Source organism: Argiope bruennichi, chromosome 9 (assembly GCF_947563725.1).
Source record: "Argiope bruennichi chromosome 9, qqArgBrue1.1, whole genome shotgun sequence".
NCBI lineage: Eukaryota > Metazoa > Arthropoda > Arachnida > Araneae > Araneidae > Argiope > Argiope bruennichi.
The window spans coordinates 78,484,198-78,511,945 of NC_079159.1; the positions used below are offsets into that span (position 1 = coordinate 78,484,198).

A 27,748-nucleotide genomic window follows, 5' to 3' on the forward strand; every position below is an offset into this window, starting at 1 on the left:
AAATGTGCTTTTATTTTAAATAAAGATTTTCAAGGCAAAAAAGATGCAAGCTAATAATATTTTTATCTTCTTTATTTCAAATGATTTTATAAAAATTTGATATAAATTATGTATTGAAAAATGAGAATATTTCAATAATTCTTTTATCAGTGTTTCATCAAATTTTTATAATGCATAAAAGTTAATCATTTTCTTTCTTAAATCATTTTTAAAATTATTACTTTTAAACATTTGAATAATATTTCCTTATAAATACTATAAACTTAAAACGTATTTTTATTTTGCAAGTCGAAAAAATCTGTAGACTTCAATGCATATAGAATTCAATAATAAAGCAGAAAATATATTTTAAAATGTGTATGTATCCTTGAAACTTTTTACTGCATCTCCGTATAAATATTAAAATAAAACAAAAAATAGTTCCCTATAATTAAGATTCAAACTAAATTGATAAAAACCTGAATCATATAAAGAAGAAAAATGCAATAAATTTTAATTACATCAACTATTTTTAAATAACATTTAAAAAACCACATTTAATATTTATTTGGAAAATACTTTTTACATAAAATATACAGAAATGTGTTAAGCAAGAACACAAAATTAATTTTCAAGAAAGGCAACAAAATCAGTAAGCTTAGCAAGTTGTTCTTCGCTTTGAAAACAATCTTCAGGTTTATTATCTGAAAAGAAAACGCATTAATATTTTTTTCATTTAAAATTTGATTGGGATCATAATAAGAATTAATTACAGTGAACCACTGATGTTAACTTAATAAAAAAAATGATAAAGATTGGATTGGTTTCTTCAATTGAGTTCAAAATTTATACAAGTGAAATTTATTTATAGAAGTAACCGAATGATAAAATTAAAATGGCAATTAAAAATATGAAAAAATTGGGATTATTATAGCTCAACTCTCTTTTCTATATATAAAAATTAAGTCTCTAATCAATTTCTAAATTAAAAAAAAAAATTCTACAGAATCTTGACTTGACTTGAATGAAATTTACATGCTATAATTTACTCTCTATATTAAGAAGGATAATTTTGGTATAATACTTTTCTGGCTTTTTTTCTTTTCTTTTTTTTATATTCTCAGTAAGCAAACCAAAATTGGAACTATATCAACTGCTGAGAAAAATGGCAGTATCTAAATAGACTGCGGAACTGTTGAAGAGGATAACAATCGTTTAATTTTTCTCTTGTTCAAAAAGGAACTCAAATTGCTAATGAAGCCGGAATATTAACAAAAATAATGAAGAAGAGAGTACTAAAAAAACCTTCACAAGAAGAAATGCTAATAGCATTCAATATAATATGATGAAGAGGAATTATAGTTTAATAAAAATGTTTCAGGTTTTGTATGATCAGAGTGAAAATTTTTATGAAAAAATATACTCTTTTTAAATAAGCTTGCACAAAGAGAGATTACATTTTTTCACCTTTAAAGAAATAAGTTTAAGTCAATAAAGAAGATCCCCCCCTCATTTTTAAAACTTAATTAATAAAATTATATTTAATGAATTTTCTTATTAAGAAAGGATATTGTTAAATAAAAACTGGATTATATTTATGCTGAATTTTATTATTATCACTGCACTGGCAATTTTTTAAAAGGAAATTTAAGGAAGCCACTATCAGTATATACTAATGTATAAAACACCACTTCTTAAAGTTATGAAATCCCAAGTCAAAGAAAAATTCTAAGCATTGATTTTAAAGAGGGAATATGTAAATAGATGCACAAGCTGTACAAATATTCCTATTCATTAATTGAAATTAACTGAGAAAGCTTCCCAAATTTATAAAATTTTATGAAAAATATAAATTACAACTAAATTCTGCTGGTTCTATTTCCCATCTAGTTTATCATTATAAAAGGATTTATAGAAAAATTTATAATGAAAAACAGAAAAAAAGTAAAATGTGTTTAAAATGAAATAAAGTAAATTCAAGTTAGAATATTCACACAGATTCTGACAAAAGAATCTCTCTTGATTTAACATGTTAAAAATTCATCTTAATTTTAATATACATGCAACAGTTAATTTTGACCATGTCATTAAAAAAAAAACTTTTTTTTAAAATTATATTGCCAAAACAATACGAACCTATCTGTAATTTTAAAGTTGTTACTAATTTGATACTCCTCATACAAAATCTACTTAATTGCAGATTAAATGAAAGATAAATTTCTTAAATGATATCAAAATAAAACCATACAAGTTAAAATATTCTAATCCTATAGGAAAAACAAAATATTTAAATAAAATAATTAAAGTAAGAAATAATAACATTTAATTATTTTTGTGATTTCTAAATTCCAAAATTATTTTTTAATGTATTTTGTCAGAAACTTTTGATGATTAAATTCTTGAGTTGGAAATGCAATAAATTTTATCATTTTACAAAATAAGTTTCATTTGTGACTATCCACTTAAATAAAGAGTCAAATTTAAAAAAAAAAATCTCACCAGTACTTTTGGGCTTCATAATTTTACAAGCAGCATCTATTTCCCAACCTAGAGCTGTTAAAGCTAAAGAAAAAGAAAGTATCAAATACTAACAGTTCACACATTTAATAAATTCATAAATTAATTTATGAAGGTAAAATAAATTTACTTCCTGCAATAATATCAGTAGATTAGTTATTTTTTAAATCATTTTAAAGAATAATTATGCCATTACAAAAATGTTAGCTTTAAAACATTATTTATTTAATGCCACTTTTTACAGAAACTGAATCAAGATACCAAAGAACTGCAATTATCTGAGCCTTTATCAACTAAAGTCTCTACTAACTAAAGCTGGTATTTTTTTTTAAAGTATTTTTTTAAATAAAATTAATGAATACTTTACAGAAATGTGCCAGATTTGACAGTGGTATAAGTTTTACTTACTTTCATGATGAAAAAGTTTTTAAGGGTATTTATTAAGAGGGGATCCTTTAAAATTCAAAAAATTGTATAGAGTGTCAAATTAATAAATAATAAAATAAAAATATTTCCATTCTTACATATTTTAATAGCGATATCAACAAATTTCTTGAATTTGCATTCAAATTAACATTGGAAAATGCTTCCTACAGTTAAATAGGAGAGACAATTCTTTTGAGAGCATTTGAAAGAAGAAAAATCAATAACATTTGAGTATCTTCTTATCTGCAATTCATCTTAAGACCTTCGTTGTCGGACACAGAACAATTAACACTCTTTCAAATTTACCATATGTATTTTCTTATATTCTCTTAATTTTTCTCTTCCAACAATATGTCACCCGGTATATTATTTTTCAACAGCAAGAATTCATATACTTCCCATGTTACTCATAACTTTTCAAAAACTATGTGTAAGAAATTTTATAACTCATAAAGGAGTTTTTAAAAATAGTAATATAGGATAGTACAAGTGAACATATTTTTATAATTTAAATAAATAGTTTTGGTAAACCTTAATAAATAATAAGAATTATGTTTTAAAATTTAGTCTCTTTCACTAAGTTATAAATCATTCCATCTCAGTTAGTATGATAACATAATGCAAATCTAAAATTCATAAACTCACTACAACTTCAAAAGTTTAAACATTTTTGATAATATATCCTTTGTTTGGTCATTTTACATCGTAGTTAGAATTTTTTAGGTAACTACAATACAGAATAAGTGCAAAATACTTTTTCAAATTTTGAATAATTGCTTGCTAATATGAACACAAAGGCACATTTCCTAATGAACAAATTTTTCACTTGTATATCATATACAATGAAATTATAAATGGGAGGCTTTTTTCATGAACTAATTTGACCAACTTATATAATTTTCATTTTTATGAACTTAATGCAGCATCATATTGTTAGCATGCAATTACCACTGATGCATTGATTCTTAGAAATTTATTTCATTCCTTATATTGCTTAAATTTTTTTTCTAACATTTGATGCAAGCTTCATGTGATTTCTATTTTAAAACTTTTGATTTGTAGCTTGAATACTTTTTACTATTAAGTTGATTTATTGCATTGGTTGAAATTTTAGACATCTTCAATGTGATTCAAGTGATGTATAAGTATTAATTTTCATTTTACTTGTAAAGCTAAAACGAAACAAAAAAAACCGGCTTTTTTTAAAAATCATCATTGGCAATTGAAGTTCTGAAGTAATTCAAAAGAAAATCAACATAAAAGAATACACACACACGCAATAAAAAAAACAGTAAAAATTCCTCCTTCCCTTCTTGTTTATATGCCAGAATTTAAGTGAAAAATATGCTCAAAAATAAAAATTTTATTGCTAGACAAATGGAAGCCGTCATAAAAAAAGGAGGCTAAGAACTTCACTTTTGGCATGTTCTGAAATAAAGTCATTTTTGCAAACTAATATGCTAATGCTTCATTTTTTTAAAATTAATTACTGCACTGTAAAGATTGTTGTGAAAGAAATTTTCAATTACAAGGTAAAACATAACAAGTACTCAATCATGAAACCCAAATGCATAAAATGCCAATTTGCTTTTAACTGCCTAACTTTACCAAGAGAATGATGTTAACATTAGTTCATAATCACAATATTTAACTTTAATGGAAAAATACTTGAAATTCTGATATCAATCTCATATGAAGGACAAATAATATAAAAAATTTAGTTGAATTCAAAAATAAATAAAATAGCAGAATTATTTCATTTACAAGAGACTACCTGAATTAATTGTTTCATCCTACATTTATTTATTAATTTTCCAACTGTACTAAACATGTGAAAGCTTCAAATTCAAATTTAAATATATATATTTAGATACTATTCAGGCTTTCTTTTCATAGAAAGAAAATATAAATTTGATACCATTAGGTACTATTCAGGCTTTCTAAAGAAAATATAAATTTGTAAAAAGATAATTGAAAAATGTAAATTCTATGATTGCAATAAAATAATGAAATGAAAACGAAGAAATATGTTATCATAAATAACTAATTTTAAAAATTATTCACATATTTACTTCATAATAAAAATAAAAAAACTCTAAGTAATGCATGAATGAGAGGCAGAATGAATCCAGTACAAATCTACAATAGTCAAAAATTCAGTATCCTTGAAGAATACGTATTGCATAAATGAACAATCAATGCCTCTGAATAAACTAAATACAGAGTTTAAAAACATGTAAGAAGTTCATTTTAACAGCAATTTATAGTTTAACAAAAAGGTATTACCTTCAATACAGTCTTCAGATGGTAATCCAAGGAAAGCTGAGATCTTTTCAACAGTTATTGACGAATATGCTTTAGAAATTAAGCGCAGTGCACGATTTCTGGTGACATCTTTAAATAAGAAAAAGGAAAGATTTAGTTCAAACAATTTAATAAATATATTAATCATACAATAATATAATTCATGGCTAATTAAAAACCTGATTGATATTTTTAAACTTTTTATTCAACATTAAAGAATTAGAGAAATGAACTTATTACTTTTATTGTTCATAACTGGAATTAAATTTCAAATACTACACTGGTTATATTATGATTCAATATAAAATCAAAAAATATATTTCTCTCGCGCAATTCCTAGAAAATGCAGCATTTAGTTATAGAATTCCATAATATCTATAGCAATCAATGGCTCATTTGTCTTCAACTTCCAAACAAGCTAATGCAATTTAATTGAGGCTTTCTTTTTAATGTGTTAGATTCCTCTATACATAAAATCTCAACTCAACACTAGAAATCCCACTAAAGAAAGACTCAACTGCAACTAATACCACCTACATTATATAAAATTATTAATGTTAAAATTATAGAAAATTAATATTTAAGCATTCTAACTGCAAATTTAGCTCAAAATAGCAAAAGGGAGGAAAAAAAATCATTTAACATTTGATGACTGTTTACATAAAGAAAGAGAAGGGGGGGGGGGTGCAGAATAGTATATAAATAAAATATAATAAAGCAATATTTAAAATTAAATGCAGTTCATATGGACTTTAGCCACTACTGTCACTCAGTTCATCATATCTTTTCTCACCTTTGAACAAATAAGAAAATAAAGTCAGAAATTCAATTTTTTGGAAATTTTAACAATTAACTTAAATTGTTCCTTAAGGTCTGTCACACTTGTAATATATAATAATGAAACAAAATTAGTTTAACCAAATCTTTACACTAATAAATGATTTTAAAATTTTCACATTACAACTTTTAACAAATATATTACCTTTAATGGCAGAAACAATAGGCTTCAGATGTTCAGGCCATTCTTCTGCTAATGCAACATAAACATCCGAATCACATTGCCATAATTTTTGTCCAACTGTCCATAGTTTTCCCAATTCAGGATTCTCCTACAAAATATATATAGAAATAATATGCAATGAATTCCTAAATAAATTAAAGCATTATGTTTGCTTACATATGAAATAAATAAATAATAAGACAAGCATAAAATGTATAAAATGAATTGAACATAATAAAATGAATGAAGATCAAGGGCAATAAGGATTTAAGGACGAATATTAAAAATTATATCAAAGCTTTTGAAGTTTGTTAAAACTGAATTAATTGTAATTCATCTACAAAGCAGATGCCATATAATACAACTAGAAGAAGTGACTATCTAGACAGGCTGTTATTCTGTTAACAATATCATAGATATGATTATCACAGATTAACAAAAGTTGTAATAGAAAACTTCATTACATTGATACAATGCTTAAGAAATTTAATTTATATCTATCACAATTATTAAAAATAATTTTAATTATTAATTCGAAACAAATAGTAAACCAGTAACAGAAAAAAGCATATATGGGAATCCCCCCCCCCCAAAAAAAAAGACTTTCATAAAATATTTTATTTTGTCCAATATGAACATTGGGAAGTAAAATAAATATGATTGAATGAACGATAAAATCAATAAAATTACACAAAAAAGTATTTGAAATATTAAATAGCATCATTACACAAAGGTAAAGTAATCAATCTCAAGAATAATAAAATTTGATTCTTAAAATGTTGAAATCTGCATTTCTATGGAAATGCAATGCCAAACACAAAATAAAAATAATGTTGAAAGAAAATATTAGCAATAATTTCCAAATGAAATGAGAATATTATGAATCAGCAGACATCAGCTAATCAACCTTTGCTACAATCCAGCATAAAGAAATAAAATTTGAAATTTGTGTTTTACCATAACTACAAAATATTCAGAAACACTCCAATTTAAACCACTAATTAAAAGTGAATTGTCATCTACTAAAAAAATGCATTAAATGTGAAATTGTAAAAAAACAGAAGAAAGAAAAGTGTTATAAATATGCATGTTTATTTCCATTCTAAATAAAACACTAGCTCACATAATAAAAACTAAATATTATTCATGCTCTCATTCCTTATTTGTACACATGAAGAAAAAAAAAAAAAAAGAGATTAATATGTATAAAAAAATTTCCTTTTTTGGTAAAAATGCAGCATTAAAATATTTTTATGTGATAATTTAAAAATATTGCTAAAATTTAAAATGTGTTCTTTCATGTTTTATTTTCTCTAGAACAATATTCAATTGCTAAATCACACCAATTTCAACTACACAGAATATTTCATAGATATTCAGAAACATAAAAAATGTATGGGTAGTTAGATATGGCATCTGTATATGCAAGGAAAATGAGACATTAAATTCTGGATGATAATTAATAGAAATTTTACAACTGCTAATGATCATGTCTCGATAATGGTTGCCTAAGACTAAAGCATATAATAATAATAATAAAATAATAGCCAATAGTAATATTTTGCTTCCAAAAGGACTTTTTAAAAAAACTCAGCTTATCCCTATGATGCAGAAAGGAATTAGACAACTAAATAGAAAAAAAAGCTAGGTCAGCAAGAATAAGCACAAGAAAACATGTCATAATAAAAAATCAAACATATTTCAGAAAAAACGAGAGTTGAAAAACATAATTTATAATATCATTGAAGTTCATTTTGAAATTATATTAAGCAAAATTAACAACTCAAGCATTATGATTTATTCTAAATTTCAACAATAATAACTTAAAAATTACAAATACAATTAGGATGGGTTAAAAATAAATGTGATACTGTAAGTGTTAAAATATTCAGTTTATAGCATACTGATGAAAACACATAAAAACCAGAATATTATTTTACTATCATGAAAGATATCTAATTAATTAAACAACAATTTCTTAAAGCCATTATGATTATTAAAACTTGTTTAAAGAGATTTTTACTAATTTCTTAAAGATAGTTAGATGAGCAGGAAATGAACAATGAGAAGCAAGTTCAATGCATATGATTTAAAAAGCAAACCTCTAAAAGAATATTATTACTCAAGAATACAAAGCAGTGTTAATGAATTTTATCCGATTTCTAAATGCTAAGTTACTTGTTTTGGTCATTATACTCTTTACCACTGCTATGATCAAAATAATAAGACTTATGATAAAAAAAAAACAAGAAATAAATACAATGAAGTAATCAAGTTCTTGAAATGTACTTACACAAAAAAAGAAGAAGAAATCATTTTTGTTAATTTTTATAAAAGTATGCAAAAGTGTGAATGTTTATGAATACTTTGTTTGGTACATTTTATTAATCGAACCACAGACAGCCAAATACTTATCACTAAGATTACCAAATATGAATGATAAATTATCATATCTTAGTGATAATTTTCTCAGTGATCAAATGGAATAACGCCAACATTATTGGGTCATTTCAGCCATTTAACTTAACCATTTAACCAACTTGCTAATATTCTGCACATGCATCAAATTATCACATTTTTAAGCTCTAAAACAAAAATTAATTTATTTGTAAAAAATATAATTTGATACAAAATATAAAAGAGTCTATTAATACTTCAAATGCTTTTTATATTGCAAAAAACAAAATTCTAAAATAGAATGAGTATCCAATTAGACAGCACAAAAAATGAAATAATTAAGCAATTAAATCCTATGACTGCACAATTTTTTAAAATCAGGATTTAGATGCAATGTTTGCAAATAAGTTCAAATATTTTTTAAACAAAGTGAACTGATACCATATATTGCACAACAATAATAGGATATAATAAAAATCTGTCATCATAAAAATAAACACACCAAACTGTGATAAACATGGGATACAATAGAAAATCGAATGATTACCAACCCATGGTAATCGTAGGATAAGCAGCTGGAGAGTTAAAAGAAAAGTATCATTTGCACTTTAGAATAGATATTTCAAACTAACATTTTCAATTTGTTTGTCATAAAAGTAATACAGTTAATTTGCCAATAGGAAATTATTTATTACATACATATCTTTATACATTGCATAATATTCTTAAAATAATGGCAGATAATTTTGAAATTGTATTCAATAAATATGAATTCTGGCATTTCTCTTAAATCTTTATAAAAGATACATGAAAAGGAATTGTAAAATAAATCTTTAAACAATTTCTTGTAAGGGAAAGAAGAAGAAAAAGTATACAACATACCTCTTTGATGTTTTCGCGAATTCTCTTCCACAGGAATTTAGCATTTGGCCTAAAATAAGTAAAAAGTCTCACTTTAAGCCTAAAAAAATTGTTTAGTTTTTTTTTTTCTTTGCAGATATATATTATTTCAACAAAATGGAAAATAAATTCACTAAAAAAATTGTACTTCTGAATCCAACTGAACTTTTTATAATTTGTTGAGCCCACTTTTGAATACATATAAAAAGGAATTATTGACTTTTTAAAAAAATGGAAAAACTTTTCAATAAATATTCCGATTTATATATTTTTAAGTAAACATTCAAGATCAGAATTATTAGAATCCCATGCAAATTCTAGTATTAATATAACCCTTTTTTAATCTGAACGATTAACGAACAAAACACAGTTTTAAGATTTCTGACAAAAATATGTCCTATGAATCATTAACTATTAATGAATAATATAAATGGCATTAATTATTAAATGAATAAAAACTTACAAATCATTTTGTAATAAATAAATTGCTAGCAACTGTCCGTATACTTGAGGAGTCGCAATTCCATCAGGCGCCTAAAATACAAATTAGAAACCTTTAGTTTCATTTTTTTTAAATAAAATAAAGTCAATATACTGAAAAGTTAGATATTTGTGAACTTTTCCAACCTCCAATTCTTGTTTCTCCAGATCCTCAGCCATATCGCAGTATTGTTGGATAGATGGATCTCCGGAACACAGCAAGCGAGCTTTCTCAATTGTCATGTTTTAATTTGTAACTTACTCTAACGTAAAAATGTTTATAATTTAGTTAAAAATGACAAGCGTCTTGGCGCAGAAATTCTGAAAAAGTAAACAATAATCTTACCGTGCGTAGCCGTAATGCGAGATCAATTGAAGTTGAAGTAGAAGAAAGATTTGAGTAGTTTATGCTAAATTTTTATGCACGATACTATTTTTTTTCCATCAAAATCGTGTAATACTTGTTTAAAATAGTAACATTTTAAGAAATAAAGTTAATAAAAATTTTATAGATCATTTTCTGATAATTTTTGGTCATATAGGTTGAAATTAGCAATGAATTGAAGCTTCATACTAACCACTATGCCAAATACGCAATTATCAAATAAATTTCTGGAAATAAAATACTCTCATAATGACTGAAAAATTGAATTTATTTTCATTTTGTTGAAATTTTACTCTAAAATTGCCTGAAAATTCTAAAAATTACGTATCATCTATAAGAAAAGGTTATGCAATTTTAAATGCCCATGCTTATATTACCAATCAATCAATCTTCGTTTTGTTTTCATTCATATACCGACAAAATGAAAACAAAACCAATGTGAAAAGTTTTGAATGCATCGTACCTCGGAAATAAATTTTTAGAAAATGTAAGTTATTTTATTACTGATATTATTAATTTTCTTCTCGAATATATATCTTTTGATTTTTATTTTTTATGTGAACTTAAAGAATCCTGCTGATTTTTTTCTTTCCTTTCTTGCGACCAAATATTTAATGATATGAATAGTTTGCCTTTATATATGCAGAATGATGATAAACATTTCCGATTCGATTTTTGAAAAGATTTTTTTTAAATTATAGCAATTTATTTTGTAGTATTTTGAAGTGCAGGATAAGAGAACACCCATGGAATAATATCAACCATTAATACAATATTCTTTTCAAAAGTTTTTCCTTCTTTATAGCTCTCTCTTTACTCTCTTTAAATTTTATGTTTAATTTTGTCGAATGGACTTTTTAAATCACAATGATATTTACAGCTCTATATCATAAATATAAAATTATGCTTTGTTTTAATATATATATATATATATTCTGCATGCTGTAGCCCTTTAATGTAAGATAATTTGTTCTCATCTAATATAGTGTATAATATTGTTGTTCTATCACTGCTAATTTTTTTTTCAATTCTTTAAATGTTTTGGAATACAATATAAAAACTAATAATTTCTTATTTGTGAAAATTTTTCAGATATCATTTTGTGAGTGTAAAAGAATATGCACTTGAGTTAAATATATTTTTAGTAACATAATGTAATAGAAAATTAACATTATAATTTCTTTTATAGTGAAATTTTGGTCATGCAACTGTTTGTCATCTTTAAATAAGTTCTTAATTGTTCTCATCACTTTTGATACCATCAAATGCTTTTAATTTTGGTGACTGGTTTTATTAATTCCTACAAAGTGTATCTGCATATTAAACCAAACATATAATGGCACAAAAAATGTAAGATTTTTTTCTATCATATATATAGTACATATACTGTATTTTAAATTATTTCACAATGTGAAATTAATGCTAAAAAAGTCAGTCCTAAAAATAAAGTTTTCACAATTTTAAGTATTTTGATATTAATTTTTGTCAAAATGAATTAAGAAGAAAATAAGTAGAAAAAGAATAAGATTGTTTTAAGAATAAAATTGAGGTAAATGAAACTAAAATATTCTAGGTTTCAGCAAATCAAAAGTAAGGAAATAATCCATAAGGAATAATTCTTCCATTCTAAATCGGAAATAAATTTATAAATATTTTTAAATTATTATTCTAGTTGTGATTAAGATTTTTTCTTTTCTTTGCAGTTGTTAATAGGAGTAATATTTTTTTAAGTATTTTTAAATACAATTTTTTCATCATATTAAACTATTTTATATTGTTTTGCATTCTCTCTTTTTGAAATATATTCAGATATGGCACATTAATGTAAATTTCAATGTTTTTGAATTGAATTGTATCATTTTTTAGATCAATTAATTTTATTTTTATGTATTAATTTTAAGTAATTATACTTATTTTATTTCTCAGTGGCTATGTTTCATACACTTATTATTTTATGAAGTTCATCTTTTATTCCAAATCTGTGTTATATTTATATTGTCCATTTTTATTTATAACCATATTTGGTAACAAACTTCTTCATTATTACTATTGATTTATTCCTGTCATAATTTTTGAAATCTAAACTATAACTTTTTTTTTTTTTAATTGATGATGTTGGCTTAAATTGGTTGATTTTATTTTCAGTATTATCATGTTTTGTAAAAATGTTAAAATTAATAAAAATGTGAAAAACTAAGAATCTTAGATTGAAAATCATTTAAAAAAATTAAGAATATTATATATTTATTAAAAATTGTCTGATTCTGATATTTTTTTTTCTTAATATAATATAATATAATAGTATATTCCATAAAAAATTTGGTTTAGAGGCACATTCACTACCTAAGGATGTTAAGTTATTAAATAAATAAATAAAACCAAGAATATTATATAATGGCTTTATAGTATTGATTATTAGATCAACCATCTTGATTGGCTGCTGGTATCCTTAGCAAAATCAAAGGGCATCTTAAGTTGAATTTCAATCCAAAAATTGTTCAATCATCTTTTTCAGCATGATTTAATTCTAACAAACAGATATTTTCTTGTTGAAAATATTCTATGGCTTATTTCATTGTGTTGTTTTGCCCTTGATTCTCTTTTTCCTTCTTATTTTAGTTGTATTTTCTTTGATTGTTAAATGAGGGAAGGGTTGTGGGATTTTCTAACTCTGACTATAGAAATTACACATTTCCATTATTTTTTAAAAAAATGAATATTTTGTATTATCTATATGGCAGTGATTAATCACTATAAAAAATTGCCAGTGTTGTCATAGTAGTTTATTGACTATGTTTGCCAATATCATGAGAAAAAATATTGATTTTTCTCATTAAGACACAAATATCAGAAATTCTATAGTCTACGTGTTTTCTTAATGAATTAGATTTTTAGCATAAATATATTTTAGTACATTTAAATGTTAAATCTATCTATACCTGTATATATATTAATAATCCTCATTAATTTTATTTTGTTTTGTTACAGGAGAAGACGAATTCCAATATCCATCTTTCATTGTTGTGTTTGTGGTGTATTGTTCATAATTGGATACTTCATTGGTGCATTTCAGAATTCAGATTCATGCAATCAAAATTCACTCCTTGCTAAGCAAAATTTACTCAATGATGATTCTCAGTCAGTTATTGAAAAACATGCTGCTTTCCTCGTTGTAGTGATATTTAGTGCTCCTACAAACTTTGAGAGACGACAAATAATTAGAAAAACTTGGCTTACAAGCAAAGGAAGTTTAAGTATCAAACATTTTTTTGCTGTTGGCTCAGCATCTTTGGATTCACATCAAAAAAATATTTTACAGAAAGAACATACTGAATATGAAGATTTATTGATTCTAGACATTGTCAGTGATTCATTCTCAAAATTATCTGGAAAACTCCGTGAAATTCTACGGTGGTTAGACAAATATGTTGACTTCACTTTTCTTTTGAAAGTGGATGATGACAGTTTCGTTCGTTTGGATATTTTATATTCAGAATTAACTAAACAGCCCCATGAAAAGTTGTATATGGGATTCTTTGATGGCCAAGCTAGAGTTAAAATGAAAGGAAAATGGAAAGAACACACTTGGTTTCTTTGTGATCGCTATTTACCATATGCAAAAGGAGGTGGTTATATAATTACTGCTGACTTGGTACAAAATCTAGTATTGAACTTAAATTATTTAACATTGTATCAGAATGAAGATGTAGCTCTGGGTACATGGCTGGCACCTTTTGATATTAAGCGTCTGCATGATCCTCGGTTTGATACGGAATATATGTCAAGAGGTTGTTTTAATACATATTTAGTTACTCATAAACAATCTACATCAATGATGATAACAAAATATGAAAACATCAAACGAACAGGAAACCTATGCTCTTCTGAATACAGAGACAGAAATTCGTATCAATATAATTGGAATGTTCCTCCATCGCTGTGCTGTATCAGGAATAATAGCCATATACCATGAGTTCTTCTTAAACTGTTAGTAATTGTGATAAATATACAAGGTGCTTCAAAAAGTTTCTTACAAAATTCTGGTCATATCAAAGCAAGTTGGTTTTACATAGATGGAAATACCATGTATGTACTAATGATGTAAAGAAAATGAAAATAAAAATTGATGATTGTAAATGTGATTTGACATAAATAATGTTTAAGTAATATAATTGTAAACACAAAGCATTTATGTTAGTATACGATTAAATATTGTACATATAATATAGAAGAAGTCAATTAAACTACAGAAATGCTATCTGTGGAGGTTGTGGAACAAACTACGATGTGAATAATTCATTGTTGACTTGTATCTGTTAAAAAAGTATGCCTTATCTGACTGTCCCTTTTAAGCACCTAACTCACCACAAAATCTTTGTATCATCTCACTATTGCTGTATAATCTCATACTATATTTACTATGTTTGTTTGGAATAATGGTGACTTCTATTGCCAATTTCATTTTATGCCAGACAATGTCTTCTAACATATATTCCTATGTCTGATCTGTCCTTAAAATCTGTCATATTCCTTCCAAATCTCCATTTTTAAAATTTGTTTTAACATAAAGTGAAATTATTTAGTACTTTTCCTGTTGAAGGGCAACAGTTATTGGCATGTGTATAATCTAAAAGGGGATATGATGAAAAAATGATATATTATAAAAGAAATTTCTTGTTAGTTTAATAAGGTTTCGTCTGTCTTGCATATGGAAAAATATCTTCCCTATTTATCAATGAAAAAAAAAAATGTTACTTATCATGATTGAGAAAAGTAGTAACAGTATCCGCAAGTCATGTGCATAGAGCGCATTCTTTATTTATTTGCTATTATCTTTGTAAAATAGCCTTTTTATTTATAACTGTAAATATGTTATTTATTGCCATTATGAAAAATAATAGTATGCCTATAAATCACAGACTTATATATATATATATATAGTACTATCTTTTTTTTATTTTCTAATTTTATTATTTATCAATTAGTATTGTAACTACTTAAAAGGTATGAGTTATGATTGGTAGTTTGGTTATAAAATTATAGTAGAATTTTAAATTTTCCATTGAACATTTGTCATAAAGCATATAATTTCTCATTTAATACAAGAATTTTTACTTTCTGAATTGATTTGTTTAAAGAAAATAAATTGGGTAAATTAATTTTTATTTATCAAATGTAAAAGTTATAATCATCCAATTGATGAATTTATTATAGTAGTATAAAATTTAAGAATTATTATTACTATTTCTACTTTAATGGGAAGTGATAGTCTGGGACAAATGCCTCTATTAACCATTATGTTTATATTTGTGTTGTTGTTTCTGATGGCACTTGTCACAGACAAGCCCGATGAGCCAGAGATGTTTAGCGCCGTGTAGGGCCAAGAGTACGACTTACTACTCATATGTCTGAACCCTTTTTACGGGGCGGACTTCATTCATACATTTCATTCATTCAATCACAGATCGTAATATAGACCCGAATCAGAGAATGATCACCTCATATCCAGTACCTCCAGTGGTATTGTCACGACTTGGAGCACTTTGTGGCCATGACAGATTTATAGTTGCACCAGCCACCACATACGGGGAGTCATCGGTCGGCGGGGGTCGAACTCACAATTCAAGGGATGGGAATCCAACGCTCTACCAACCAGGATATCCCGGTATCTTTATACTTGATTTCATTATCATAATTCTGAGTTATTGATATTAATATAAATATTTCTTCCATTATTCCATGGATATGTACTATAGATAGATGTCATTTTCATTAGCAGTAAATAATTTTCAGAAAATTGAATTATTTCATTGATTTAATTTGCAGCTGCTGCAATTTGTCCCTGAAATGAAAAACAGCTGTTTGTGTCTATAAAACTACTAGGGCATATTTATCCTATGAAAGACAAATGGCAGTATACATATATACCTAGGTATGGTGGTATATAGTATGCCACCATATATCTATTTGGTGTATACCTAGTTCTGTTTATATAAACAGAATAAAGCAGTTTCAATGGGCCGAATAAAAATATTCAATGTTAATAAATTTTTAATTAAGCAACTTGCTGATTCATTTTCCCCATATACTGCAGTTACTTCCTGAAAAATTATCAAAAAAATACTGATGCTGATGATTATCAAACTATGCTGATGTTTGTGACTTTAATTTTTAGCAGCAAAACATTGCAGTACCAGATTTCCTGAGATCTGTAATAAAAATGCAAGACATTTTAGTTGATTGGCAGTTTCTGAATCAAGTTTAAAGTAGACTCAAAATATAAGCCTTGTACTCATGAAATTTTTTTGAAGTATTATTCAATATATTTTTTATACATTAAATGTAGAATGCCAATATTTTAGGTTTTGAAATTGCATTTTAAAAACTTTGTTTAAAGTTTTTTCAAAAATAATTAAAAACTACTAATGATTTCCTTAAATTTTATTATTTTTTATTTAAAGGAATCTTATTTGTAATAATTTGTCTTGCAATTCTTTTACAAATGAAATAGTTTACTTATATTGTATACTGCAATTTACATAAATGAAATGTCTGTATCATCACATTTATTTTCTTGACTTACTTTCATCAACTTTAAGGTAAACAAGTCAACACCAATGAAAATGTATTCAAGTGTTAATGCAAAAAATTTAAAGATCTGACTGTAATTCTTTTGTTATATGATCTAATAAAAGACATTAACAATCTCTCTGTAGAATTGAATTATTTGCTTGATTTTTGTAATATTCTCACTTCAATATAAATTTGCCAAAAATATTTAATTATATTCTTATTTCATTTCAAAACGATATACTTTATTATAGATTCAACTTTTCTGCTTGCCAATGGTATATTGAATTGCACAAAACTATATTCAAATAAGTTACTTAAAATGAATTGAAGTTCAATTGCAGCATTTTTGAAGAATATTGTGCAAACTTATGAATACAATACTGTCATGCAATACATATATTTCTATTTTGAAACAGTAGTATATATATATTATTGATGAAAAAGCATATTCTACTGATAATTAAACTTAGACATAATGGTTGACAGATTCAGTAATATAGTATGTTGGCACAAAATAAAATTCCTATTATAGAATAGATTGTAAAATAAGTTCTCCAATTTTTAAAAGGAAAATTCACTCAAATCCAGATTATATTTTTCTGCCCACCATTTTTTTTTGCATTGGCAGATTTAAACTTCTAATTCAAGGACATCATAGCACAGTAATGTTTTAAACTTGGTTTGTCTATCCTAATTATATACCAGTAATAACATGCATGTATAAGCAAAATTAATAAATAATAATGTTACAATGGAAAGCATTGTAACATATATATATATATATATGAAAATATTTTTTTTTTTTTTTAAACTAAGAATTGGTTTTGTATAATTATATACTTCAAAATTGTTGAGGAGAAATATGAAATTTTGATTATTTTTAGTTTAATAATTGAGTTGAAATTTCAATATATCCTTTCTTAATAAGCACTTATTAGCCAGCAAATAGTTAAGTATAGATTTTGCCACTCTAGCTCCAGTAGCCAGTTGTTAAAAGTGTAGCAGAGTAGAGAAGGTTAATGCAGTATATTGACCTCTGTCCAGAGCCTTCAATTGTATGCATATCTTCTTTTAGTGGTTGTGGATTGTTTTCTGTATAATTTATTAAGAGTGATTTCAATGATTTTTTTTTTTCATCATTCATTTTACATGACACTATTTAGATATAGTATATATTGCATATCATATTATTAATATTACATTATCATAATGTGGGTTTTAAATTAAAAACCAAAATAAAATATCATTAGAAATGTATAGAATTTATGTGTGTTAGTTATAATTGGAATATGTAAAAATATCTTTTCTTGTTAAAATCTGAAATAGAAATAGAACCTTAGGAAAATGAGATTTTTCATATGAATTTAAACTATTTGAATTGAAATTATTTTAAGAAACATATCAAGGAAATATTTATCACTTTGAAAATTTTACAAGAACTAAGCATTAGAGTTGACTTATTCATATATTTTAATATAGAAATTAAATGTATGTGTGTATATTATATAGAAATTAAATGTATGTGTGTATACACACACACACACACACAATGTAGCTGGAAAATTATCAGAATGAAGTTAAATGGCAGTGTCTTCAAATGAAATCTATCATCAAGAGACCATTTTTTTTTTTTTAAATAGTGTATCTTTTACCATTTTGTCACTATATAATAAAAAAGAATTTTTTATATTTGTAAAAAAATTACATTTTTTGCCAGTAATTTAGGTATGTTCATTATTTTTTTTTAAAATAATTTTACAATATTTTGTTTGGTCTAAACAATATTTTAAATAAAAGCACATACTGAGCTGTATAACAGTTTTTATTTAAACCATTTAAAAATATTGCATTAAGTTTTGAATAATGCATTAAAATAATGAAAACATAAATATCACATTCATAAACATGTATCAAATAATTTAAGTTATTTCACAACTCTTAGAAAGATATTTAGAATGAAAATAACCTAAATTTAAATAGTGAGAATGGTCTTTTGAGGCTTTGAGAAAATGGGGGGTAAAGATTTCAAATGTGCTTGTTATATCAAGTTAGAAAATGCAGCCTTTTAATAATAAGATGAACAAATTTAGATGTAAATCAAAGAATATTTTTCAGTAATTTTCTGAATAGTGTAAGCATATTTTTCAAAACTGTATAAAGCAATTAATGTAAATGGTTTTGAAGTAAACATAATGAATAATTAAAATATTGTCCTTAATGAACTAATATTTATCTAAAATCTAATATTAGGACAACAAAATGTAGTAAATTAAATTATTTTTTGATTATAATTAGATAATGACTTTTTGATATTGTTATAGTATTAAGAGAATTTCAAACGGAATTACTCCTGATCTTATGTTTGAAATAAAATTCATTGACAAAAAAAAAAAAAAAAAATATACATAGCAGAGATTTCAACGTTTAAAATAATTTGGAACTGCAAACATAACTGAGTGAATACTATTCAAAAACAGATTAGATAAAAGCTTGAGGTAGATGAATGTTTTTTTTTTTTTTTTTCTGAAAAAAAAAATTTCCAATTCCAGGGTTTTAAGAATACAACACCAATCTACAAGTGTTCCATCATAACAATTCTTTTTGACAGAATTTTAATATTTGGGGAAACTTTACAAATTTTGGGCATTTATAAACTAAACTGTAGATACATCATTATAAAATCAATCATTAAAAATATATAATTTTTTTCACTTTAAATAATTATTTTTAGAACATAAGTAGTCATAATTTACAAGTTTCATTTATAACATAATATATTAAAAAGCTTTGTTATCAAATTTACTTTAGGCTAATTTTATCACACAAAATCATCCAAGCAGCTAATCAGAGGAAAGGAAAGGAAACCACCTCCCTGATATACCTGCTCATGCAAAATATGTACACATATCATTAGCCTCTTAATACAGCAAATAATGCACACATTTGAGTTTCACCTATTTATATACAAAACATTATACATAATTTCTAATTTACTGTAAAAGAAAACAAGTCTTGCATTTATTGATGTTTGAAAAACAAAACAAAAAAAACTGGGCTTTTAAATTTAATACAAATGGCGAAAATGGTGTTGATTTCGATAAAATAACTTTCGAAACAAATGAGTTTGAAAATTAAAAAAATGCACAACATATATTTTACATTTAACATTAAAATGAAATATACTTATAATCTCATTTTGTATGCTCGATAGTTTATGTAAGTCACCATGACATGATAAAAACATTTTTTTCCCTTGCTTTTCTTTTAGCTGGTGATTGTAAAATGACAAAACTTTGTTTTTCCTTTTTCTTTTTTTTTTAATTTACAAAGAATTTTTACACTCTCCTAGGTCTAGAGAACAAAGCATGATGGTGCAGTCCTTTGGCTCTAAAGTTTTCTGCTGCACAAACTTGCATCAAAAACTGCATTTGCTCATGCTCTTTGTGTAGAGATGAATGCAAGGTCTTTGGCTTGATGAAAATCCCTTTTAAAGTCCATAATCAACTATATACTTTTAATAGGACAGAATGTCAAGCTACTCCAAATATTATTTTTGAGTATTTGTAGTTTGGAATGGCTGTAGCTTGAGATCACAGATACATAACTTGCCACATTTTTGAGCATATCACTCAAATTCTTTTCGTTTACACTTTTACAGCAGTTATTTTATAGTCCTAATTTCTTTCTAGTCTCAGCTGTCTCCCTGAAGTATAGAAACTAAGGTTGAAGCTGATTTATGAAGTATTTCAGCCCATCTTGCTGGAGATGAGGAAAGTGGTGGCACTATAAAAGAGTCGTACAGTTCAGGTTGCAAAATTTTCTTTTCGTCTAATGATTTAGTAGGAGAGTTACTTTCACTTCTAACGGATGATAATTCTTTATCAAAAGACCCCAATCGTTGACGTTTTGCTGGATGATAATCAGTAGATGTTGTTGGTGACTGCTGATTTTCATCTAAAAAAAAAAAAGAATTAGCAAAACTTTTTTAATGCTGAATATTAATTATTCAAAATATTCAAATATAAAAACTAGTGCATCAATGTTTAATAATGTTACGAATCTGCAATGTTTCCCAGGATGGTTAGTTCCATTATAAGAAAGACCGCTTTATGATCAGCTCTATTGGATGCTGATCAATGACCCCCAGGCTTGACAATAAATTTTACAACAAAATGGATGATACTAGAATCTTCCAAGAATTTTGACAATAGAACCAATAAAAGCTGAGATAGGCTTGATGGTTCAAGAACATTCTTTGCCTTGTTCTGGAAACTATAAAAGACCAACAAAGACAGTCGAGGAGTGGTATAGAGTCGCATATGAAGTCATTAGGTGAATTAGTTGGATCAGTCCAGCAAAGCACAAACAGTGAGTGGAGCTCAAGCGATTGGCAAATTGAGCGGCGAGCTGAATCTAGAAGTGTATTATAGAAGCAGCATCAAATAGTGTGTGGAGTAGTCAATCGGCTGTTGGATATAGCTAAAAGGAGGAGACTATGGCAAACTGCAGGTGCTTGGAAAGACCGTAGCGAATAGCTACATAGATTCCTCCTACTGAGTTCTGTCTGGCTGCTTTGTGTGATGAAACTGTTGTTAGCTATTGATTACTACTAAACAACTGTTTTTTTACTAAGTGTGCTGCTGTGTATTGCTTGTGTACATCTCAGCTGAGTTTTGTCATCTGTTTATTCGTGTCCATGTGTTAATAAACATCATTTGCTATTGAGGCCTGTTGATTGTGTTCAATCATACACCCACTACAAAGCAAACCCGTAGAATTTTATTTGTCTATAACAATTCTTTCCAAAAAATTTTGAATTGTTATTTCCAACTTGCTTATCAAAGCAGCAATCTTTCCAAGTCTTACAGGATTGGCACTCAAATCTGGTTTAAAAAAAAAAAAAAATATCCCAGTTTTTTTTTCTGTTGTATGAGAGAAAGAGCATGAAGAGTACATGCTAGTAGCAATAGTATAATAATACACTCCTAGTTTTTATCAATGGGAAGAAACAAAGTGAAGTAAACAACAATTCATCATTACTTGAAACAATATTATATTAAATGAATGTTTGTATTTGTAAAAAGAAAAAAAAATTCTTTATTACAGCCTAAAATTCTACAAAACAAACTGACATATTAAGAATAAAAAGATATTGCTCATGCTCACAAATTTAAAGTCAATTAATATCAAGGAATAGGGGGAAATAAAACACCGAAAAAATATTTTTATTATCATGATACATATCATTTAAAGATAAATAAAAAAAATGCTGTTTGTTAAGTTATTTTTTTAATTTTTATTTATTTATTTTTTAAAATTATTTATTTATTTGCCAATTCATACATTTAAGCAACAATTTCTGCAGATTTTTCTGTCATTTGTTCATTTTTCCCCTTCTTTTGCAATAATTTAATTTCTAAAGTTTCTTGTGCTTGTTGAATGCTTTCTCCCCCCCCCCCTCCTTTTCTGCTTTTCTTAAGTTTCATAATACGTCATATGAACTAATATTGTATACTGTAGAATCCTACACAGTTCTTAGACCAACTAAAGAAAAAAAAAAATTTCAGAGTTTTAACAAACATATCTTTGTTGACACTAAATCCTCTTTCCACAGTCATATAGCTATGTGAAACAGAATAATTATTATTATGATTTACCAACAATCAGAAAATTCTTTGGATCTTTTTGGAAAAATTTTAAATTGGATCAATGCATGTTCTGAACATGCATGGGTAATTTGTATTCTGAAATAAAGAAGTTCAAACATATCAATCATTATAAAACAACTTATAAATAAAATTACCTACAATATGAAAAATTAATAAAATTCATTTAAATCATAACTATTGCAGTATATCATTGTTTTTCCCCTCTCTCAAAGAAGCCATAATCTGTTTAAGGCTATTGTTGAATTGGTGATAAAAGAATTGTGTGAAGTGTCAAAATCTGTATTTATACATAGTAAATTTGTTTTTATATATGACAGAAATCTCCAATGGTTAGTAATTATTCCACAATGCTGAATATTATATGAATCATAGAATATAAATTCCATTTAACTTTGTAGGATATATTTTAACATAGAAAATTACAAAGATAAAGCATACTTTTAATGTCATCTGCAACCTTTTCAGAAACCTCACCGTCTTTTTTAACTTCTTTATCTTCTTTACAATTAGATGAATTGCAGTTTTCTGTTTTAGTTAGTTGATCACAATGTTCAATCAAACGATGCATAGTTTTAATAAATTCTTTAGGAACTTCGTGAGGTTGCTCCACAGAAAAGATGAGACATAAAGCTCTTAAATCCTGCAAGCATAAAAGCATTCATAAAAATCTCCATAAATTTTCATTGGGTTCATTTAATAATAATAATTAAAAAAAATGAAATAAAGGTACAAATACAATAAAAGATATTAGAAAAGCTACAGACATTTAATACAAGCATGATATAATTAAATGTTACATATTTTATTAATACATAAGCCTTAAATAAGAAGTCATATGGATGTCCTCTTATATATAAATTAAAATCTAATGTAATGGTAAAACAAATATTTTTATTATCTTTCATAATAAATTTCATGCAATACATAGTTTTAAATACATGCATAATAAATAAATATTCAGAAGTAATATATAATTTAACCATTTAAATTTAATGGTCATTAAATATACCAAATCTTATTTTAATAAAACAAAACAAAAAAAAAAAAAAACTAAAACTGACTTACTCCATTTAGTTTGTAAGGTTGTTTTGATAAATTATTTTCATCAAATGATTTAACAAATGATGTCATCAGTGATGAAACTAATGTTAGCATTTGGTCATTAACAACTTGAGAAGAAACCTGAAAAATAGAAAAGGGTAATTAATATTATAGGATTTTTTATATTAAACAGAAAACTTCTAATAGCAAAATAAATCAAAATTAAATCACAATTACCTAAAATTATCATTCCAATTATGCATAATTTAAAAATTTGGATCATTATATATCAGTCTTCTAAAAATCAAAGAAATAAAGCAATAACATACCCTCAATTTCTATATTTATATATGATTGTTTTGTTTACTAGTTTTGTTTTCCAGATATACACATATTGGAATAATTTTTTCTGTTAATTTCAAAAACATATTTAGTTCAATAATTTTCCAATTATAAGTTATTTTATAAATCAGATTTTAATTATTATGATTCAAACAGCCTATAAAATTAATAAACTTCAAATGTAAATATAACTTTTGCTCGAACTTACTTTGGGCAATAAAATAGAAAACAGCTGAAATATAAGAGGATGATTTAAACATGCTCTTTCATCTAAAAGGACCGATTCTAAATAATCAATAAAATAACTGCTATTGCATAGAAGTTGAATGAATTCCTGTCCAACCTATAACAAAAGGAAAGAAAAATAAATTTCATAAAAAATATATTAAAAAAACACTGAATTATTATAATTATTTTATTTTAAACTAGCAAATAACATTTTAACCCTTTCCGGCACAGGTCATTAAATTTTTTTTAATATAATGAAAAAACAATTAGTGTGGTTAATAGAATATTTACATTTGGACTTTGCAGTCAAAATTTAAAAAAAAAAAAAAAAAAAAAAATTGACTCCTTTAGCAGGTGGCGGTGTCTCCCTCATATGAGGACACCACCTGTGTAGAGTATTTCTGTATAAGAAAATCTTTTGAAGTAATTGTGTAAATTCCTTATGACAACAGTAATTATAAATATTTTAGGTTTATGGATAATTTTATTCATGTTCACGGTACTTTGAAAACATTTAAATATTAAATATACAAAATACAATATATTTACTACAAAAATTCTAAATTAAATCTTATAAATATAAATAATTAAAAAATAAGATATAGTAAGATTTAATATAAATTATAACTAAATTCAGCTAAGAATAAAAATTATCCGATTAAAATGCAAAAAATAAATATTGGCAATTAAATTTTATTAACTAAGAGTTAATTTTAATTGATTTATAAAGTGAAAAAAAAATCAAAATTAAAAATATCATTTGGCATGAAATTTCTCAAAACATTTGGGAATGTCTTTTTTCTAACACATAATGGGAAATTGTTTTGCACATTGTTCGTGTTTTGTGCACATTTTTGATATTGCACAATGAATATTTTTGAGGGAGACAATTGATGGGCATATGCTGAACACTTGTTTTTAATCTTTCTCTGCACAATTTTTACATGCTGAATGCAATAATAATAATTATGAAAAAAGTTTAAATAAAAAATGGCTATATAAAACTAAATATTTACAGAAAAAAGATAGCAAAAAATAAAGCAGAACATAAAGGTGAAGCATAAGTAACAGTTAAGAAAAAAAAAAAAAAAAAAAAAAAGGGACAAATCTTAAATGTGAAATGTTTTCTGAATTCAAACTTTGATTTCTTTTTCCCGAATGGGAAAATAAATAAACAAAACTCCCCTCTGAACACAGAATCAACATAACATCCTTCTCTGCAAAATATCAGATTACACTTTTCACAGATAGATAGGCGAACCAAGAAACAGACGTCTCAGATGGGTGGTGTCCTCAAATGTGGACACCTGCGAATCAACCAATTTGGTTTGTTCTTAATTTGATTAAACAAGATTATTATTTAGTAACTCATGGATGTTGTAAGAATGGAGGATAGATTGGATAAGTGGGGGGATTGATTTTGATAAAATTTCATTTCTTAAAAAGGTCAAAATTTAACAAATTTGAGGCAAAAAAAAAAAAAAAAATTAACAAAATTATTGCCCCCCAAAAAAAAACTAAAATTATTCATGTGCCGTCTATTTTTCTAAAAGGAGACTAGATATTTTTCCAAGAATTTTTGGAATTTTAAAGCCATTAGTTCTTAATCGAAAATTTTAAAATTACTGTCTTTTTTTACAACCACTGCCCCTGAATGGATTAAATGTACTTTTGAAAGACTACACATTGCTAAAAATAATATAGTTTTTATAATTTTCTTTTACTAGAGAAATTTATTTGCATTAATAAATCAATAATAGCATGAAGTGCAAAATATGGATGAATACAACCAAACAGAATAAGGCTGGTTGCTAGAAATAATTTTTAGGAAAGACAAATTAACTAAATCCAATATGAATTCAGGAATTTTTTAATGCAAATTTAATTTGTTTTGTATGTATCAATGCATATAATTTTATTATTTTCAATTATTAGTTTATTAATTCAATAGTTAAACTACAAGCTTTTGCACTACACAGTTTTTTATTTTTTAATTTCAACTCGACGTTTTGGAAACAAACCTTTCTCTAATGTGAATTATCACATATCTGTTGAAATAAAATGGATATTAAAATTAATATTAATCCTTGCAAAAAAATATTGCATAAATGATCAATTTAATAATTTTCACTTCATGCTATAAAAACAAAGATAATTAAAGAAAAGAGAAAAGAAATTTTTTTTTACTTTCAATACTGGCTTCAATTTATTAAATTAAATCCGATTAACCATATTTGTAAAAAAATATTGTTTTAGTTTGATTAGATTGATGCCTCACTTTAAACTAGATGAATAGTATATTGGGATGGTTCTTGTAATTTTAAATTGTGATAAAATGACTAAGGCGACATCAAACCAACAGATGCAACTCTAAAATTCAACATTTGCTAAAAAGCATCTGTCCTACACCAGATTTAATACACAATGAATGGTAAAATTGGATCTCAAAGTAATCGTTTAATTCTGCATCCATATCACAGTGTATAAAAAAAAGTATCAGACTAAATAGTGAGAAAAAAAAAAAACATACCTCAGAATGAATAATATCTAACCACAACTTAGGAAATACTGGTAAATGCAATGGGACTCCTTCTATGGCAAGCATTGCACCTTAAAAACAAGACATTCATGTGAGAAAGTCATTATCAATATTAATTATAATAAATTAAAGAAAAATACTAAATAGAGAACTTACTTAAACTGACAAGATCAGCAGTTATACATTCATTTGAAATTGCAACTCGACATAACATATCAATTAGCTGATGATAAGGTAAATAAAAATCAATCAACTGGTGGTCATAGTCTTCATCAACTCCCTAAAACATTAAAATTGAAATATAAGAAACAGATTTTAAATCAATTCAATTAATTTTTAATGAGTATAATAAGTATTTATGGAAGCTTCGAAAAGAAAAGAAAAAATTATCCCACCCCCTTATTTGTCCCAATTAATTCAAACAGAATAGTAACTTATGCGTTTTTTAAAATTATAAATTATATATAAAATCAATTAGTCTCGTATAATTTAATATTAGAACTCATTATGAATTTTTAAAAATTGAAATCAAATTTTTATAAACATGTTATGTGCATTTTAATAATGTATCTGTTGATTGCTTTATTGACAAATAGTGAAAAGTTGTGATAAAAAAAATCTTTTAAATGTGCATATTAAGAAAGAAGGCTATGTAAAAATATGTTTCACATGCTAAGAAAGAAGGTTATGCATAATATATTTATTTGTTCTTAGAAATTTAAACAAATTAGTTTATTGATTTTAATCTAATTATCTCTTAAAAATTTATTTTAATTTGTTTATATTATTACCTAATAATCTGTGAATTAAGGCAAGATCACAATAACATGCAAAGCATTTTATCTCTGAATTGCAAATCAAAACACATGTTGCTTCTGAGCAACTATGTCAAATAAACAGTTAAATAAAAAAAATATTTTTTAGAACTGAAAAGATGGGTTATCTAAAAACAACTGATCGCAATAAAT

At 25.5% G+C, this 27,748-nt stretch overlaps 3 protein-coding genes across 9 annotated transcripts in view; 1 reads left to right on the forward strand and 2 right to left on the reverse strand.

Annotated features, from left to right (window-relative positions):
• Positions 1-521: 521 nt before the first annotated feature.
• LOC129985316 (COP9 signalosome complex subunit 8-like) lies at positions 522-10,381 on the reverse strand. Of its 3 annotated transcripts, XM_056095301.1 has the most exons (8): positions 10,350-10,381; positions 10,151-10,266; positions 9,987-10,057; positions 9,506-9,554; positions 6,209-6,335; positions 5,209-5,316; positions 2,479-2,541; positions 522-683 (listed from the first exon to the last, which is right to left on the reverse strand). In XM_056095301.1, the coding sequence occupies exons 2-8, from the start codon at positions 10,244-10,246 to the stop codon at positions 604-606; spliced, it is 594 nt and encodes a 197-aa protein (XP_055951276.1). In that variant the 5' UTR covers positions 10,247-10,266; positions 10,350-10,381; the 3' UTR covers positions 522-603. The 3 variants fall into 3 exon arrangements, with proteins under 3 accessions (XP_055951276.1, XP_055951275.1, XP_055951277.1); XM_056095300.1 differs by lacking the exon at positions 10,350-10,381 and having other exon boundaries at positions 10,151-10,343; XM_056095302.1 differs by lacking the exon at positions 10,350-10,381 and having other exon boundaries at positions 2,485-2,541; positions 10,151-10,335.
• A 393-nt stretch (positions 10,382-10,774) lies between these two features.
• On the forward strand, positions 10,775-16,761 carry LOC129985196 (beta-1,3-galactosyltransferase 6-like). The gene is made up of 2 exons (XM_056095134.1): positions 10,775-10,875; positions 13,377-16,761. Coding segments are annotated over exons 1-2 (987 nt in total). The 5' UTR covers positions 10,775-10,873; the 3' UTR covers positions 14,362-16,761.
• A 2,004-nt stretch (positions 16,762-18,765) lies between these two features.
• The window catches only part of LOC129985310 (ubiquitin carboxyl-terminal hydrolase 34-like), a 68,597-nt gene continuing 59,614 nt past the window's right edge, over positions 18,766-27,748 (reverse strand). For all 5 annotated transcript variants that reach the window (XM_056095295.1, XM_056095294.1, XM_056095293.1 and 2 more), the window contains exons 70-75: positions 26,937-27,060; positions 26,772-26,851; positions 24,222-24,356; positions 23,696-23,812; positions 23,069-23,270; positions 18,766-20,915 (exon numbers count right to left, since the gene is read on the reverse strand). In XM_056095295.1, coding sequence (XP_055951270.1) covers positions 20,653-20,915; positions 23,069-23,270; positions 23,696-23,812; positions 24,222-24,356; positions 26,772-26,851; positions 26,937-27,060 — 921 coding nt within the window. In that variant the 3' untranslated portion in view covers positions 18,766-20,652. The remainder of the gene's footprint in view (positions 20,916-23,068; positions 23,271-23,695; positions 23,813-24,221; positions 24,357-26,771; positions 26,852-26,936; positions 27,061-27,748) is intronic.